Source organism: Dendrobium catenatum, unplaced genomic scaffold (genome assembly GCF_001605985.2).
Source record: "Dendrobium catenatum unplaced genomic scaffold, ASM160598v2 fragScaff_scaffold_142, whole genome shotgun sequence".
In the NCBI taxonomy this organism is placed as follows: domain Eukaryota; kingdom Viridiplantae; phylum Streptophyta; class Magnoliopsida; order Asparagales; family Orchidaceae; genus Dendrobium; species Dendrobium catenatum.
In genome coordinates, this window is record NW_021318604.1 from 105,157 (window position 1) to 119,958 (window position 14,802).

The following is a 14,802-nucleotide window of genomic DNA, read 5'->3' on the forward strand; positions in this document are numbered from 1 at the left end:
AGTTGATGGATGATTAGAGGCACCTAGAGAGAGGGATGAGAGGCAGCAGCTCAGGAGGCTCGTATAGGATGACCACCTTTTTGGCATCCAAGCAGCCAACACCAGATACTCTTCGGGAGACTTCGAAGGAGAAGACTATAGGAGGAAGACATGGGGACAACTTCAAGAAGCTCACATAAATAAAATTACAGGAAAAGAGGGTGAATGGGTTCTATTTCAGATGTGACGAGAGGTATACATCAGGGCACAGGTGTAAGGATTGAACTCTTCAGGTTCTCACCGTTTGTGATGACAAGAAAATTGAGGAGAGTGTCGTCTTTCCACCTTGGGGACAAGTTGAGTCCTTGGGAGGGGGGTATTGTTAGACTGGTCCATACAGGACCGGCTCGCGGAGACACAGGCAGAACTCGTCCGCCTCCCCTGCGTGCTGCTCAAATTGCGGGCTCCAGTAGTCAAAATAGGAAGGTTTTTGGAGGGATGTAAGAGGGAACTTTGAATGTAAGGACGGCTTAGAGATTTTCTTTTGGATTATATTCATTAAATAGTTTGTTTTCCTAGGGTTATGACATCTTGAATTTGCTGAAATTTGAGATCTCTCTTAGGATTTGTGTAAGCTCTAGCGGCGTCTAGAGAATTGGGAGATATAGATCCTCCTCTCGATAAGAGGATCAATTGTATTTTGGTATTTTCTGTTTCACTTTCATTAAATAATATGAATTATCTGCTGTTTCTCTGGTTTTGAGTGGATTTTTGTGGATAATTCTCTCTGTTTTTCAAAGATTGATAGGAATTGCTTGAGATCTACAAGTGTTTATGTTAGACCAATCCAAGTGGGACCGACCCAGACGCGAACAGGGCGGAGTTTTTCTGCCTGTGCAGGATGCCGCGCGAGCCGCACGCTGTGCGGGAGCCGAATAGGAAGTTGTTTTTGGGAATTAAGAAAGAAATTTGAATGTAGGGACTGTTTAGGGATTTCCTTTTGATTTGTATACGCTAGGACATCGGTGCAAGGACGGAACTGTTCAGGTTCTCACCATTTGTAATGATAAGGAAACTGAGGAGGGAGGTGAGGGGGAGTTAGAGGAAGAGAGGGAGGAGAAGTTACATTTAGATATGACTGAGGTTTCCCTGAATTCAGTAGTAGGGTTCACCTCGAATCATACGGTGAAGGTGAAGGGGGAGATAGCAGGCATGGAGGTGGTTGTTTTGATTTACAGTGAGGCTACCCATAATTTTATTTCTACTCAGGTTGTCAATCAAGTAGGAGTAAAATTGGTGGACACCAGTTATTACGGGGTGATGATGGGTACATGGAAGGTGGAGAAAGGCTAGGAGATATGTAGAGAAGTGGTGTTGACCATCCAGGGGATTCAGGTCAGGGAGGATTTTCTCGCACTAGAGTTATGAAGTACTGATATCATCATGTGAATGAAATTGTTGCAAACCTTGGGGGAAACTAAGGACAATTGGGGAGCACTCACGTGAAATTAATAGTGGATAGGAGAAATGTGGTTATAAGGGGAGATGCAGGGCTATCCAAAACCATGGTATCACTTAAGACCATGATTAGGAGCCTACAAGAGGTGGGGGAAGCTTATCGGGTGGGACTATATGAATGTGATTAGGATAGAGGAGGGAGGGGATGTTTCTCTTTCAGGGCAACCCCTACTTCAACAATTTGGTAAGGATTTTCTGCCACCTCAAGAATGACCACCTCCACCGGAATACGAGCATATCTCTACCTTGAGGACAAGGTGGATCTTCGGGAGGGGACTATTGTTAGACCGGTCCAATGGACTAGTTCAGCCGGTCGACGCGGGATCGGCCCAGATGTGAATAGGGCGGAGTTTTTCCGCCTGTGCGAGATGCCGCGCGAGCCGCACGCCGTGCGGGAGCCGAATAAGAAGTTTTTTTATTTTTTTGGAATTAAGAAAGAAATTTGAATGTAGGGACTGTTTAGGGATTTCCTTTTGATTTGTATGCATTAAATAGTTTGTTTTCCTAGGATTTAGGTATCTTGAATTTGGCTGAAATTTGAGATCTCTTGGATTTCTTTTGGGCTCTAGCGGCGTCTAGAGATTGGGAGAGAACGATCCTCCTCTTGAATAGAGGATCAATTGTATCTTGCTAATTTCCTTTTTTTCTTTCATCAAATAATACAAATTATCTACTACTTTCGTAGTTTTGGCGGACTTTTTGTGAAGAATTCTCGTTTTTTTCGTAGATTGATAGGAAATACTTGAGATCTACAAGTGTTTCCTATCTGTTTCCTATCAAACCGGTCCTCATAGCAATAGCTTGATGATTAAGGATCCGTTCGAGGGAATTATTTTGAAGTTTTGTTTTTCTAAAAAGTTGCTACAGTTGTATTAGCTTACAATTTGTTTTGCCGCATTTCAAAATTTCCCGGGTGAAAATAGCTTTATCCTGCCAGATTTGCTAGATTGTCCTTTTTTATTAAAAAAATTATAGTGCCCATAATAGTTTTCAAAAAATCTATTCTCTGCACAATAATTCAATAATTAATTTTATAAACAGCTGCAGTAGCCTTGAACATACCTTAAAACATATGGATATAAAAGCCATAAATTATCTGAGCCTTTTTTCATCTCAGTTTTCATGCTCACTTTGTAAATAGAAGAGGTTATTTATTTTGTAATAAACATTTGCTGAAATTTATTTCTTCCTATATGTGTGTACAATTTTAACTTTCATTTTCCTTGCGAGGCACACATTTGTTGTGCCTGTTTTCCTTTGTTAAGTGGATCTCATTAATACTTGAACAATTTAGCTGAAATATTTTTTTGAGAGGATTAAATCCTTTTGACCTCTTATTTAGATGACAAGAGCAAGTGAGCAACTATGACATCATCTAAGTAGGGTCTAGGGATAATTCAAATCATCTAACAAGAGTAACTAACTCATTTTACCCTAATTTAAGTCAGCATTATCTTTATGATATAGTTATGAGAAAAACATGATGTTGATCCATAATTTGTTTATGCACTACATTTCTCTTTTGTTATTGTGATTGTGATAAAAGAAAAATATTAAACATGTGTTGTTTTTCTTGGACGTTTCTCTTGCTATAAATTTATATGACTAGAGAAATTTTTTTAGAAAAGATCAAAATGATCATTGGATTATTTAGAGGGCTGATATTTTAGCCCTATATTATCTAATGTATCTAATTTTTTTCTTTAACTCTTCAAATCTAATCTAAAATAGTCACTTGTATCCTCGAATCCTATTCAAAATAATATAATAATGGGGCTATTTTGGATTAAACTTGAGGATTCAGGGATTGAATTGAACATATTCGTAATATTAGAGTAAAATGATCTCATAGAAATAGTCTTGAGACTACTCTTACTTTTTTTTTTTTCTTTTACTGAATGACAAAACTATAAACCATCTAAATTCCATTAGAATAGTATTATGCCACACAAGGAAATCCGTTGAGCATCTGCTGAACTTTTTAGTCTCACAACATTGGCTCTTCAAACAATGTGGCACAAAAATTAGGTCTCCTAATAAGTTTGCATACAAATACCTCTACACTATAACTTTTATTTAACATAAATAGGGTGAAAGACACTTTGTTTGGCATTACAGGTTACCTTCTGATTACAGATGAGCTCAAGATTTTTATTTATACTATATATTTCTCATTGTTAAATTCCATTTTATTGGATTTGAATTTGTTGAAGATCAAAAGTGAGAGTGAGAGAGATAGAGAGAGAAGATAGCTAATGTGAGTACAGAGGAGAGTATTTGACGCGTGTAAATATTATATATTGTAGCATGTTTTTAGATTAGTGAACATTTATCCCTCGGTACAACCATTGATGGAAATTGATCTCATGGAATCAATTTACTCTCCTGTCTTTTTTTATCCTATTGTCTATAACCGTTTTTATTTTTTTTTATTTTTTTTTTGAGATGTAGGATTAGTTAAATTGAAAAACTATTCTTGGTGATGATGTTGATTATTTGAACTTATAGTTGCTTTTATGAGCAGCGTTCAACCAATGGATCAGAGCGAGGTCTTAAAACTGGAAGATCCTGGAGAAGAGGAGGAATTAGAAGATGTATTTGTTTTAACTGATGAATGGAGGGAATTCTTTGCAAAATCTGAGGCTAAAAGGAGGATGGGTGAATTTTTTTGTCCTTTATTTATTTATATCATTTCATAGTTTTGGGAGAAACCTATTCGATTATTAATGCTTGGAGCATACATGAGGTTTAAACTGTCTTTTGCTGTCTTCATATGCAGATAAACAGAAGAAGAACGGGCACAGGAAGTGAGGTGCCCAATTGCCATTTTCTAATTTGAGCACATAAATTAGAATGTTGGCAAAGAGAAAAAAGTTTTTTTTTTAATGACCTGGGAATTTGGTTTAAGCCTTTTTTAGGGACATATTGCCATGCTTTGACTTGGATTATGTTGATTGGTTCTTTTTATTTATGAGACAAGATCTTGAACATGTGGGAGAGCGATATTGTTAGGCCGGTTCCTACTGAATCGGCCCAGTTGGCCCAAAGCATTGGGCTGATTCTTACTTACAGGAGGCGGACGAAGCCATTCCGCCCCCTAGGGATTGCCGCCCAAGCTTCTAGTGGACCCCACTAGGAAATTCAATAAGAAAGGAGGGGGCGGCTAGGGTTGGAGGAAAAGTTTGAATTAAGATTTTTGAATTTATGTATTAAATAGGAGGAGATGTTTGGGGTTAGGGTTATATGATAATTGGTGACTGATTTGGTGTATTGGGCTCTATATTCATCTAGGGATTGGGAGAGATCGATCCTCCTCTTGAATTGAGGATCAATTCTATCTTACTCTTTGCTTCCGTTAGTTGATTTTTGCTACTATTTTCTCTTATTTTCCATCGTTTGTGGATCATTTTCGTTGTTTTCATCTCTATTGTTGGGGTTTACTTGAGATCTCAAAGTACTTCCTAACAGTATGTCCATGCATGATACATGCCCATATAGATAACTCACAGATACCAAATAAATTCATCCCTGCAGAGCTCCATTAAGAGATGTGCTCGACCAGAACGAGCCTCCCCTTTGGAGCATCTGCGGAGCATGGCTAGAGACAAGCAAACACCCGCCCTAATGAAGTTTGTATTATCAGATCTCTCCCATGTGGAGCTCAATCAAGGATGCAAATGCATAGAACAAGTTTGGACCAGTGAATTCGCCTAAGCAAGCTTTCACCCGAAGAGGTACTTGCCTTATGAGGACTAACTCTTTCAGTAGTTTTCCTTATCTAAAGCTATCCCTCTTCCTTGTATATCCTTGTCCTAACATTCCCTATCTAAGGCTATCCTTCTTCCTAGTATATCCTTGTCCTAACTACAATAGTACAAACCTATTGAGCCTACTGTCATTGCTCGACCAACTATGTTCTTCCTTAGCTCACAACCACGTTAGCTCCTAAGACTCGTTGCCTATGAAGAGGGGTTCATCGTTTGTTTGGGGCACTTGCCTTCATGGATTGGCTTAGAAGCCCATCTTGGAGGATCCAATCAAGACATTTGCTCCTAATGACTCACTCAGGGTCCTCATCAAAGGCATTGCGAGCCATGTTAAAGACAGATGAGTATGTGTATACTTTTCAGCCTAGTCCACCTATCTGTGTCAATCTGTATTTGTCAAATCATGTATTATTTTTCTATTTTTTTCTAGGTTTTAGTGATGGAAGCCCTCTTGAAAGCATTAGTAATGCATAATGAGAAGTTTTATTAGTGGTATTAGTATACAAACATATATAAATATTCGTTATCTTAATTAATGCTGAGGTGGCACTTAACTATTGACTCATATGTAATAAGGCCATCCTCACTCTCTATATATACGTGTATCTTATACGAATGCTAACATAGCTTTTATTTTATGTTTCCCGTTTTCCTTTCTCGTTCTCTTTCTATTCTTATTCTTGTTGTTTGTGTTCTTCATGGTATCAGAAAGATTGGCAAATCGATCCTAACCAAATGTCGAGTTCTGTTACGTCGCATCCAGGCGAACAAGCTGAAGCGGAGGAGTCGGAAGATCCCTTCATCCCGTCCGCTTTGAAGTTCATCGTCTCGAATCTAAAGACAATCGTCCCTATTCAACTAGCCGCCGACAACTACCCTGTTTGGAGAGCGCAAATCATAAAAATATTTCGGGCAAATCGATTCGATAAGTTTCTTGATTCTACTTTTTCCTCTCCTCCATCCAGTCTTCATCAAACTGACGATAGCTTGACTTCTAATCCTCTATTTAATCAATGGATTCTAACGGATCCAAATCTTGTCGCCACTTTATGCTCCACCATTTCACCTTCAATTCTTCCCTAGGTGGTCAATCTTGATTCCACCGCTGAAATTTGGTCTATCCTAGAAACAAGATTTCAATGTACAAATAGATCAAAAGTCATTCAACTCAAGAACTCTCTCCACAACATTTCTCTCAAGAATCTGACAACAACTCAATATCTGTCTGATATCAAGTCCTTAGTCGATCAAATCGCTGCCTCTAGTTCATCCGTTGATACTGAGGATGTAATTCTTTACATCCTCAACGGTCTCCCACCTTTCTATCAATCTTTTAAACCAACTATTCACACTATGCTTACACCCATCACACTTGATCAACTGTATTCTTTATTACTTAGCGAAGAAATTAATCTTGCATATGATGTCGTTCGTGCCTCACCCATAGCTGATCCCAATACTGCTCTATTCGCTCCTAGGGGATGCGGTCGTCAATCTCGTGGACGAAACTCTCAATACTTCAATTCCTCTACCCGTCAATCCTCAAATCAAACCATTGTCTGTCAAGGTTCCAAGAAAGGGCATGTCGCCTCCAACTGTTGGCACATGTTGGATATGAGCTACACACCGCCTCCTTTGCCAATACAAAACAAAACGTTGGTCTCTAGTTCTGACAGTTCTTACTCCAACTGGTATCTTGATTTAGGGGCGACTTCCCATCTCACAAACTCACTTGACAACATGTCCATTTGGGCTCCCTACCAAGGCTCGGATATTATTACCGTCGGTGATGGGAGATCTGTTAACATTGCTAACTCCGGTGCAGGCTTGTTACTGACTCCCTCTCGTAAGCTAAATCTATCCCAAATTTTCCATACTCCATCTTTACATTACAACCTGTTATCGATCTCTAAACTAACCAAAGACAATACCATTTCTATAATATTTGATCCTTCGGGTTTTATGTTTAAGGACATGAAGACTCATCAAATGCTGCTTCAAGTACCATGTAACAATGGTCTCTACTCTACTCGGCTCAATTCTTCTCCTCACTTGAATTCGGCTCCGTCGGCTGCTACAACTCAGCATCCTACATGGCATAACAGACTCGGTCATCCTAATGATCGAGTGCTTACTACCTTAGTTAAATGTAATCCGCATTTTCATATAAATCTTGACTCATCTTCTTGTTTTTTTTTAGAGAGTCTAAAGGGTACAAACTTGCCTTTGATAAGTCTAAAAACATCAGACATCTGTTCTTGCTATTATTCATTCTGATGTTTGGGGTCCAACCTCAATTATCTCTGTTCAAGGTTATATATACTACATTATATATTTCTATTTGTCGATAATTTTTCTCGATTTACATGGATTTTTTCAATGCGACATAAATCGTAAATTTACAATATTTTTGTTAACTTTAAAAATTAAATCAAGAAATATACATCTCAAAATTAAATTTCTAAGAAGCGATGGCGGAACAGAATTTATCAATCATACTTTCAACCAATTACTGCTTAATCAAGATATTATTCACCAAGTTTATTGGCCTTATACTCAAGAGCAGAATTGAGTAGCGGAACGCAAGCACAAACACATCATAGAAACAACCAGGACTCTTCTCATGATTGCCTCGGTTCCTTATAAGCACTGGTCGGAGGCTGTTCTCACCTTTGTATATCTTATTAACCGAATGCAGTCCTCGACTACAGCTAATATTACTCCCTTTGAACTGTTGCATAAAGTTAAGCCTGAATATAAACATCTTCACGACTTCACACATTTGGATGTGCTTGTTTTCCGCTATACCCACCTCAGTCTCATCACAAATTTCAAGCAAAAGACAGATCCTGTGTTTTCCTTGGATACTCAGATACCTACAAAGATTACAAGTGTTTGGATGTATCAACAAATAAAATCATTTTATCCAGATACACAACCTTTGATGAACACTTCTTTCCCTTTGGCATATATCCTGCTCACTCCCAAAGTATTTCAAATTCACAGGATATTCCTCCATTTTTCTCACTCCCATATCTATCTCACCTCTGTCCTCTAAGACCAATCCTCCCATTCATTTATCTACTGCTCCATCTTAGTCATCTTCGCCCAATCAAGTGGTGCAACCCACTACACATCCGCATTCTTCCTCTTCTATCGTGCCTCATCACCTCATGATCACTCAGACTAAAACGGGATCTATAAAACCTGTCGTCTGTCTAAATCTTTTACATTCCCAATCTATATTCAATCCCATTGATTCTCCTCATAACTATGCCGAAGCAATCAAACATCTGGAATGGCGTGCGACAATGGCTACTGAATTTTTGGCATTACAAAAACAAGGTATATGGAGTCTGGTTGAGCCACCTCAAGGATCGTCCATCCTAGGCTGCAAGTGGACATACAAAACCAAATTCCATGCTAATTGATATGTTGCCAAGTACAAAGCACGTTTGGTGGTCAAGGAAATCATCAAAAATTCGGTTTGGATTATACTAAGACCAGACCTTTAGTCATGTAGCCAAGTTGCCAACAATAAGAATTATGCTTGTTGTTGCTCTTTATAACAATTGGCAGGTTCATCAGCTAGATATATAAATGTTTTTCTTTATGGAAAACTATCTGAAACAGTTTTTATGGCTCAACCAAAAGGCTTTGAAGACTCAACTCATCTGGACTACATCTGTCATCTTCATAAGGCTATCTACGACCTAAAACAAACCCCACGTCAATGGTATAACACATTCACGGAGTACTTGGTTTCTATTGGATTTACTCATAGCACTGTCGATCCGTCGCTCCTAATTCTTCATCAATAACAAATTCATATCTTTCTCCTTATTTATGTGGATGACATCCTCCTAGCTGGCAACAATCAAGATGCAATAACTTCGGTTATCACCAAGCTAGGAAACAAAATTTTTATGAAACATCTTGGATCGGTTCATGACTTCCTCGACATCAAGATTAATAAAAATGAAGATATGTATTTTATGTCACAAAAACAATATGCTTTCTCAATTCTTTAGCAAACAGACCTTACTCAATGCAACACGTTAGCAAACCCCACATGTACAAAAATCCACTCTACTTTCTCGCCGGAATAGAAGCTCTCTGACCCGTAGTTATATCGTCGCATTACTGGTTCATTACAATACTTGACACCACCAGATCGGACATTGTGTATAGTGTCAATCAACTATCTCAACATATGCACAATCCTCTACCTCAACACATCTATCTGCTCAAACGGCTTCTTCGCTACATCAAAGGTACGATTGACTATATGTAATATCAATTACAAATACTAACCTTATTCTTAAATCCTTTTTAGATGCTGATTGTGCTGGAGAGCCGATCTCTCGCAAATCTACATCTGGTTACTGTTCCTTTTTAGGTGATACTATTATTTCGTGGACAGTCAAAAAGCAACAATCAGTAGTTCGATCTTCCACAGAGTCCGAATACCATGCTTTAGCTGCTCCGACGTCATAATATTATTTGGCTTAGACTCTATTATCATATTTTAGTATCCTTCAAGAATGTCCCACATACATGTTTTGCGATAATACATCTGCAATCACACTGGCAAACAACCTAGTGTTCCATGCTCGTACCTAACACATTAAGATAGATAAAAAATGTATTCGAGATCACTTGCAACAAAATAACATTTGTCTCATGCCCATTAGCACCATTGATCAGATAGCAGACATTCTTACCAAAGCTCTCTCTACACCTCACTTCACTAAACTTCAACTCAAACTGACGGTCATTCAAGACCCATCAGTTTGCAGGGGCGTATTAGTACACAAACATATATAAATATTGTATTATCTTAATTAATGCTGAGGTGGCACTTAACTATTGGCTCATATGTAATAAGGCCATCCTTGCTCTCTATATATACGTGTATCTTATACGAATGCTAACAGAGCTTTCACTTTATGTTCCCCGTTTTCCTCTCTCGTTCTCTTTCATTCTTGTTCTTGCTGTTTGTGTTCTTCAAGTTGCCCACATATTGATGTGATGATCTTGATTCACTCTAATCGTTTGAGATATTTCAACAAGATAATAGTATTTAGGTGATGTCTCCTTGGAATACCATTCAATATCAAATCTTATGTATTGTCAGGCATCAACACATTGTATTGAATCCTAAAACAGTAATAAAAAAACATTGTGCGAGAAATTATTCTATGTGGACACCGGGTTGTTCGGAAGCGAATCAGAATGCGCCACGCCACCCGGTACACAGCAGTGCACAACAAACAATTGACTTGGCGCGTTCTGATTTGCATCCGGACGGCGTCTGCATCGGCACAAAATAATTTCACCTACAAACATGATTGAACAGTCAACAAACATAAAAGTAACACATTGTGTAAAGAAAATACAGTGCCAAAAAAGATTTGTGGCCACAATGATAGAGAATTAAATTGTATTTACAAATCGGCCAAGAGACTGTTTGGTTGTATGTATTTGCAGTGTACTGCAAAGTAAATGCTGGGGTTTTAAGCTTTTTTTTATGTTTGATTTGATGTAAAATAAATACAAAGCAAAAAACTTACGGGCTATTTGGTTGTCTAAGAAATTAATGACATTCTACATAGTGTAAAGAAAATAGTAATTGCAGTGTGTTCAAAATACTTTTGGGTTATTTGTTTGGTAGTAAATTAAATATAAGGGAATTATTTTTTTATTTGATTAGGTAATGCAAAATAAAATAAAAACTATGTATTCTGAATATTTTACTGTTTCTTCATTGGGTGTACAAATTTGAGTTAATATAACATTAAAAAATTATTATTTGAGTAATATTAAACTTGGATATATTCAAGCACGTCAAATTAAAAATAAAACATACATAAAATTAATTATTTTCACAAATTCAATTATGAAATAAATAATCATATTCAAAAGTAAAATTAACAGTATTTTAAGGATAAACGCAACACGAGCATTACTATTTCATGTCCAAAATATATATGAAGGTTGATATATATAACACCAAAAATTTATTTTGATCGGGCATGAACTCGAAGAAAAATTAAGTCGAAAACTTTTGCAATTAAATTCAGGACAATTTGAACTTTAATTTCAGCAAATTTATAATCGAATTGAACGTCTCAAAAAGACGAACTCAACGGCACCAAATTCGACTCAATTCGAGCCTGAATGGGTCCAAATCGAAGACAAGAAGCTCATTTGGATGGTTCAAACTATAAATTAGATCATCAAACGGTTTTTAAATGTAACATGCTTATTGTTAAATCGGGCGGCTTGACGAGACAAATTCAACAAGCCCAAGATAGTTGAATTCTGACATCATTAAGACACTCAAATATTTGATAAACGGTAGGTCGTCCATTCAAAACATTCCCGAGATATGCTCTTAATCTTCTCCCTATTTACTAGTCATGTCACTATAAAAAATTATAAATAAACACCTCATTTTTCATTGAGGGGGGACTAAGCAAGGAAGAACAAGAAGAGATGAGAGAAAGAGAAATTTGATATATCTCTTTCCACCAAGCGACCACTGCCCGGCCATCGACTATTGTCGAACCCTACGAATTATCATCGGACTTACACTCGACAACAGATTGTCACCGGATTTTCACCCTACCATCATCGCCAACTACGATCTTTTCGACATCCATCATCTGCCAACTACAGCCCTTCTAGCCACCTTTGCCCGATTAAGGTCTTTCTGACCATCGTCGCCCGCCGACAATGATCTTTTTGACCACAGTTGCCTGCCGATTATGGTCATTCCGACCTCTGTTGCCAAATAATTTTCCTTTTGACCTTTGTCATATGTCAATTACGATCCTTCTGACCTCCGTCGCCAGACTACTGTCTTGCTGACCTCCATTGTCCGCCGACTACGATCTCCATTGTCCGCCGACTACGATCTTTTTGACCTTCGTCGATTGACCACGGTCCCTCTAATCTTCGTCCCCCGCCGACTACGGTCCTTCTGACCATCATCATCCAACTACGATATTTCCGACCTCCGTCGCCCGTCGACTATAGTACTGCTGACTAAACAAACATGTAAATACTGAATTTTCAACTTCTCACCATGTAATGCACTGTATATGATGTATATTTGCTACATCATGCCAATGCCTTCCCCCCAAGGAAGGGAATCATTTGTAATAAACTGCAAACACTAGTTGATTCATTCAAATTGGGCCAAGCCCTATGCTTTTCCATATTTTTAGAGGTTTTTACGTAAAAACTCGGTTGTCTATTATGAACACTACACTCTTCTCATTTATTTGATTGTGTGATGGATCTTCGTACAAAACTAAGGTGTTAAACTTTATATTTCTCTATCATCGTGAATATTTCCAGGATGCAATAAAGGTATAAGTTCAAAATATTTATATATCTACCACAATTATTAACAAAAAATTATCTTTATATTATAACTCAAAATGATTAATATAACATTAAGTTTCATATTATAAGTTATTAATTTAACTCGTTTCGCATGCATGTAGTCTTTAATTTATAGATTTTGAGAGTAAGGAATGCATCATTATTGTTTTCTTTGATAAATTATCATATATAATAACAATATATTCATTGAAAAAGCTAGAAATATTTGATAGGTCTATCATGAATTTAACGAATATATTTCTTTTTTATGATGCTCTTTTTTGTACTTTTGATAGCATTAACAATTTGAGTAGCATTATCAAACAAGTAGCATACTTTAAAAAAGCATGATTAAAAGATTAGTATCATATTTTTTCTTTTTTGAATAGGTGTTAAAAGAAATACATGAATATGTTTGAGTAATTTTGAAAAAAGGAGTGTAATTAATAGCTAATTATGTAATAGGAGCGGAATAAAAATCAAGTTTTAAAAGGAGCAAAAATACAAAATTGATCTAGTTATTATAAAACATAAAACAATTTTGCCTGTTCTAGACAATGCAAATCTATCATGACCGTATTGTTTTTGGTGAATATGAGTAAGCTTCTTATAGCGATTTCTCTTTTAAGTACTCATTGAATACAACCAAAGAACACATGATAAGAAAGAAAAACAATTTCAAAATTTTGGATGGAAGGAAATTCAAGTGGCAACTATTTTGATTCTTTTTTTAAGGATTTGAGGGATCAAAATGATTCTTTTAATATTGTTGGGAACCGTTTTGATCATACATTAAAGAGTTAAGGGGGTATTTTGATGTTTTTCTCTTAAATTTTCCTATGGCTTATTTGGTGGTAAGAACATAGAATTTATCTTTCAAAACTTAATGAACAATGTTAAATTTTTATTTAATTTCATGTAATTTGATATCAATAGTTATATAAAATCTATTTTTTCTCAAAGTTTTTTAGATGCTAAAAATAAATGAAAATAAAATCATCATTTTTCTAAAAAAATGTGGGCCCTTCAAAATGCCATAAATAATTACTTAGTTTTTTTGTTGTTTATATATGATAATAGCATAAATAGCAAGCATTTAATTATATATATTTAGCAATGTAAATTAAATGTTAGTTATTTTTGGGGAAAAATAAGTAGGATATTTTAATCAAAATTTTGGTTATTTTGTATTTTAAACATTTAGGTTTAATTTAAGATGAATGAAATTTATTTTAAAATGGATTCAAACTCTTAAATATTGGAATAATTTTATTTATTTATTATTAGGTATACGCCCTCTCTTAAATAAATTATTATTAACATGAATATAATATATAATAATCAATTAATATTTATATTATGCTCATTAAAAAATATGAATTATTTTTATTTACTTATTTAAAAAATATTGATTGATTAAAAAAAATTATTATAATTATTTTCCTTAAGTCGCTCTCTCCCGCGAACTCGGGATTCGGAATGTTTCATATTAACTGTATCGCAATTCCCCCTGGACGCACAAGTAACGGAAACTCCGTTGCTCTCGTCCCCTTCGTTTCAAACCCTTCCACTCTCTCTCTCTCCCTCTCTGCGAAGCACACGCAAAATTCCAGGACAGAAGCATTCCGCTAGCGCCTCCACACCTTGATCCTTGGAACGGTCTCTCCAGCTTTATATTTGTGTGAGGAGGCTTTGATCCCCGAAAAATATTAGAAAGGTTTTTTTGACCTATTTCCATCGACCATTCTGGGAATGTTGATGCGTAACGGATATATGAGCGGTTTGATTTTATGTTTATGTGCCGCAGGTGGTTGTGTCCTGTCGAGATTGGGCCTCAGCGCCGCGGATTTGGGTAATGGGTGTCTCCGTCGACAATCTTCGGGGGCTCTCTTTGGCTGTGTCTTCTAGTATCTTCATCGGCTCTAGCTACATTGTCAAGAAGAAGGGCCTTAAGAAAGCAGGCGCTACTGGTGTCCGAGCCGGTGGGTTGGCTGTGCCTTTTCGTCGGCACTCATTTCCCGACACTTGAGGATTTAGGGTTTTTGTTATTTTTATGTAATTGTTTGGATTTTGGTTAGATCCATGAAAACCCATCCACGTGCACCTTTTTAGGTTTAATCTCGATGCACTTTGATCTGTTAATTAT

The 14,802-nt window shown here is 36.7% G+C and overlaps 1 protein-coding gene across 3 annotated transcripts in view; it reads left to right on the plus strand.

Annotated features, from left to right (window-relative positions):
- LOC110103988 (probable magnesium transporter NIPA2) overlaps positions 1–14,802 on the plus strand; it is a 30,445-nt gene that overhangs the window by 4,050 nt on the left and 11,593 nt on the right. Inside the window, exons 1-2 of one of the 3 annotated variants that reach the window (XM_028700707.1) lie at positions 4,016–4,155; positions 4,277–4,309. Coding sequence is in view for 2 of the 3 variants with exons in the window: in XM_028700704.1 (XP_028556537.1) it covers positions 4,022–4,155 (134 nt within the window). In the remaining variant the exon portion in view is untranslated. Of the gene's footprint in view, positions 1–4,015; positions 4,156–4,276; positions 4,310–14,068; positions 14,374–14,463; positions 14,639–14,802 lie in introns of those variants that run through there. The other 2 variants (XM_020832904.2, XM_028700704.1) reach the window with 2 other exon arrangements.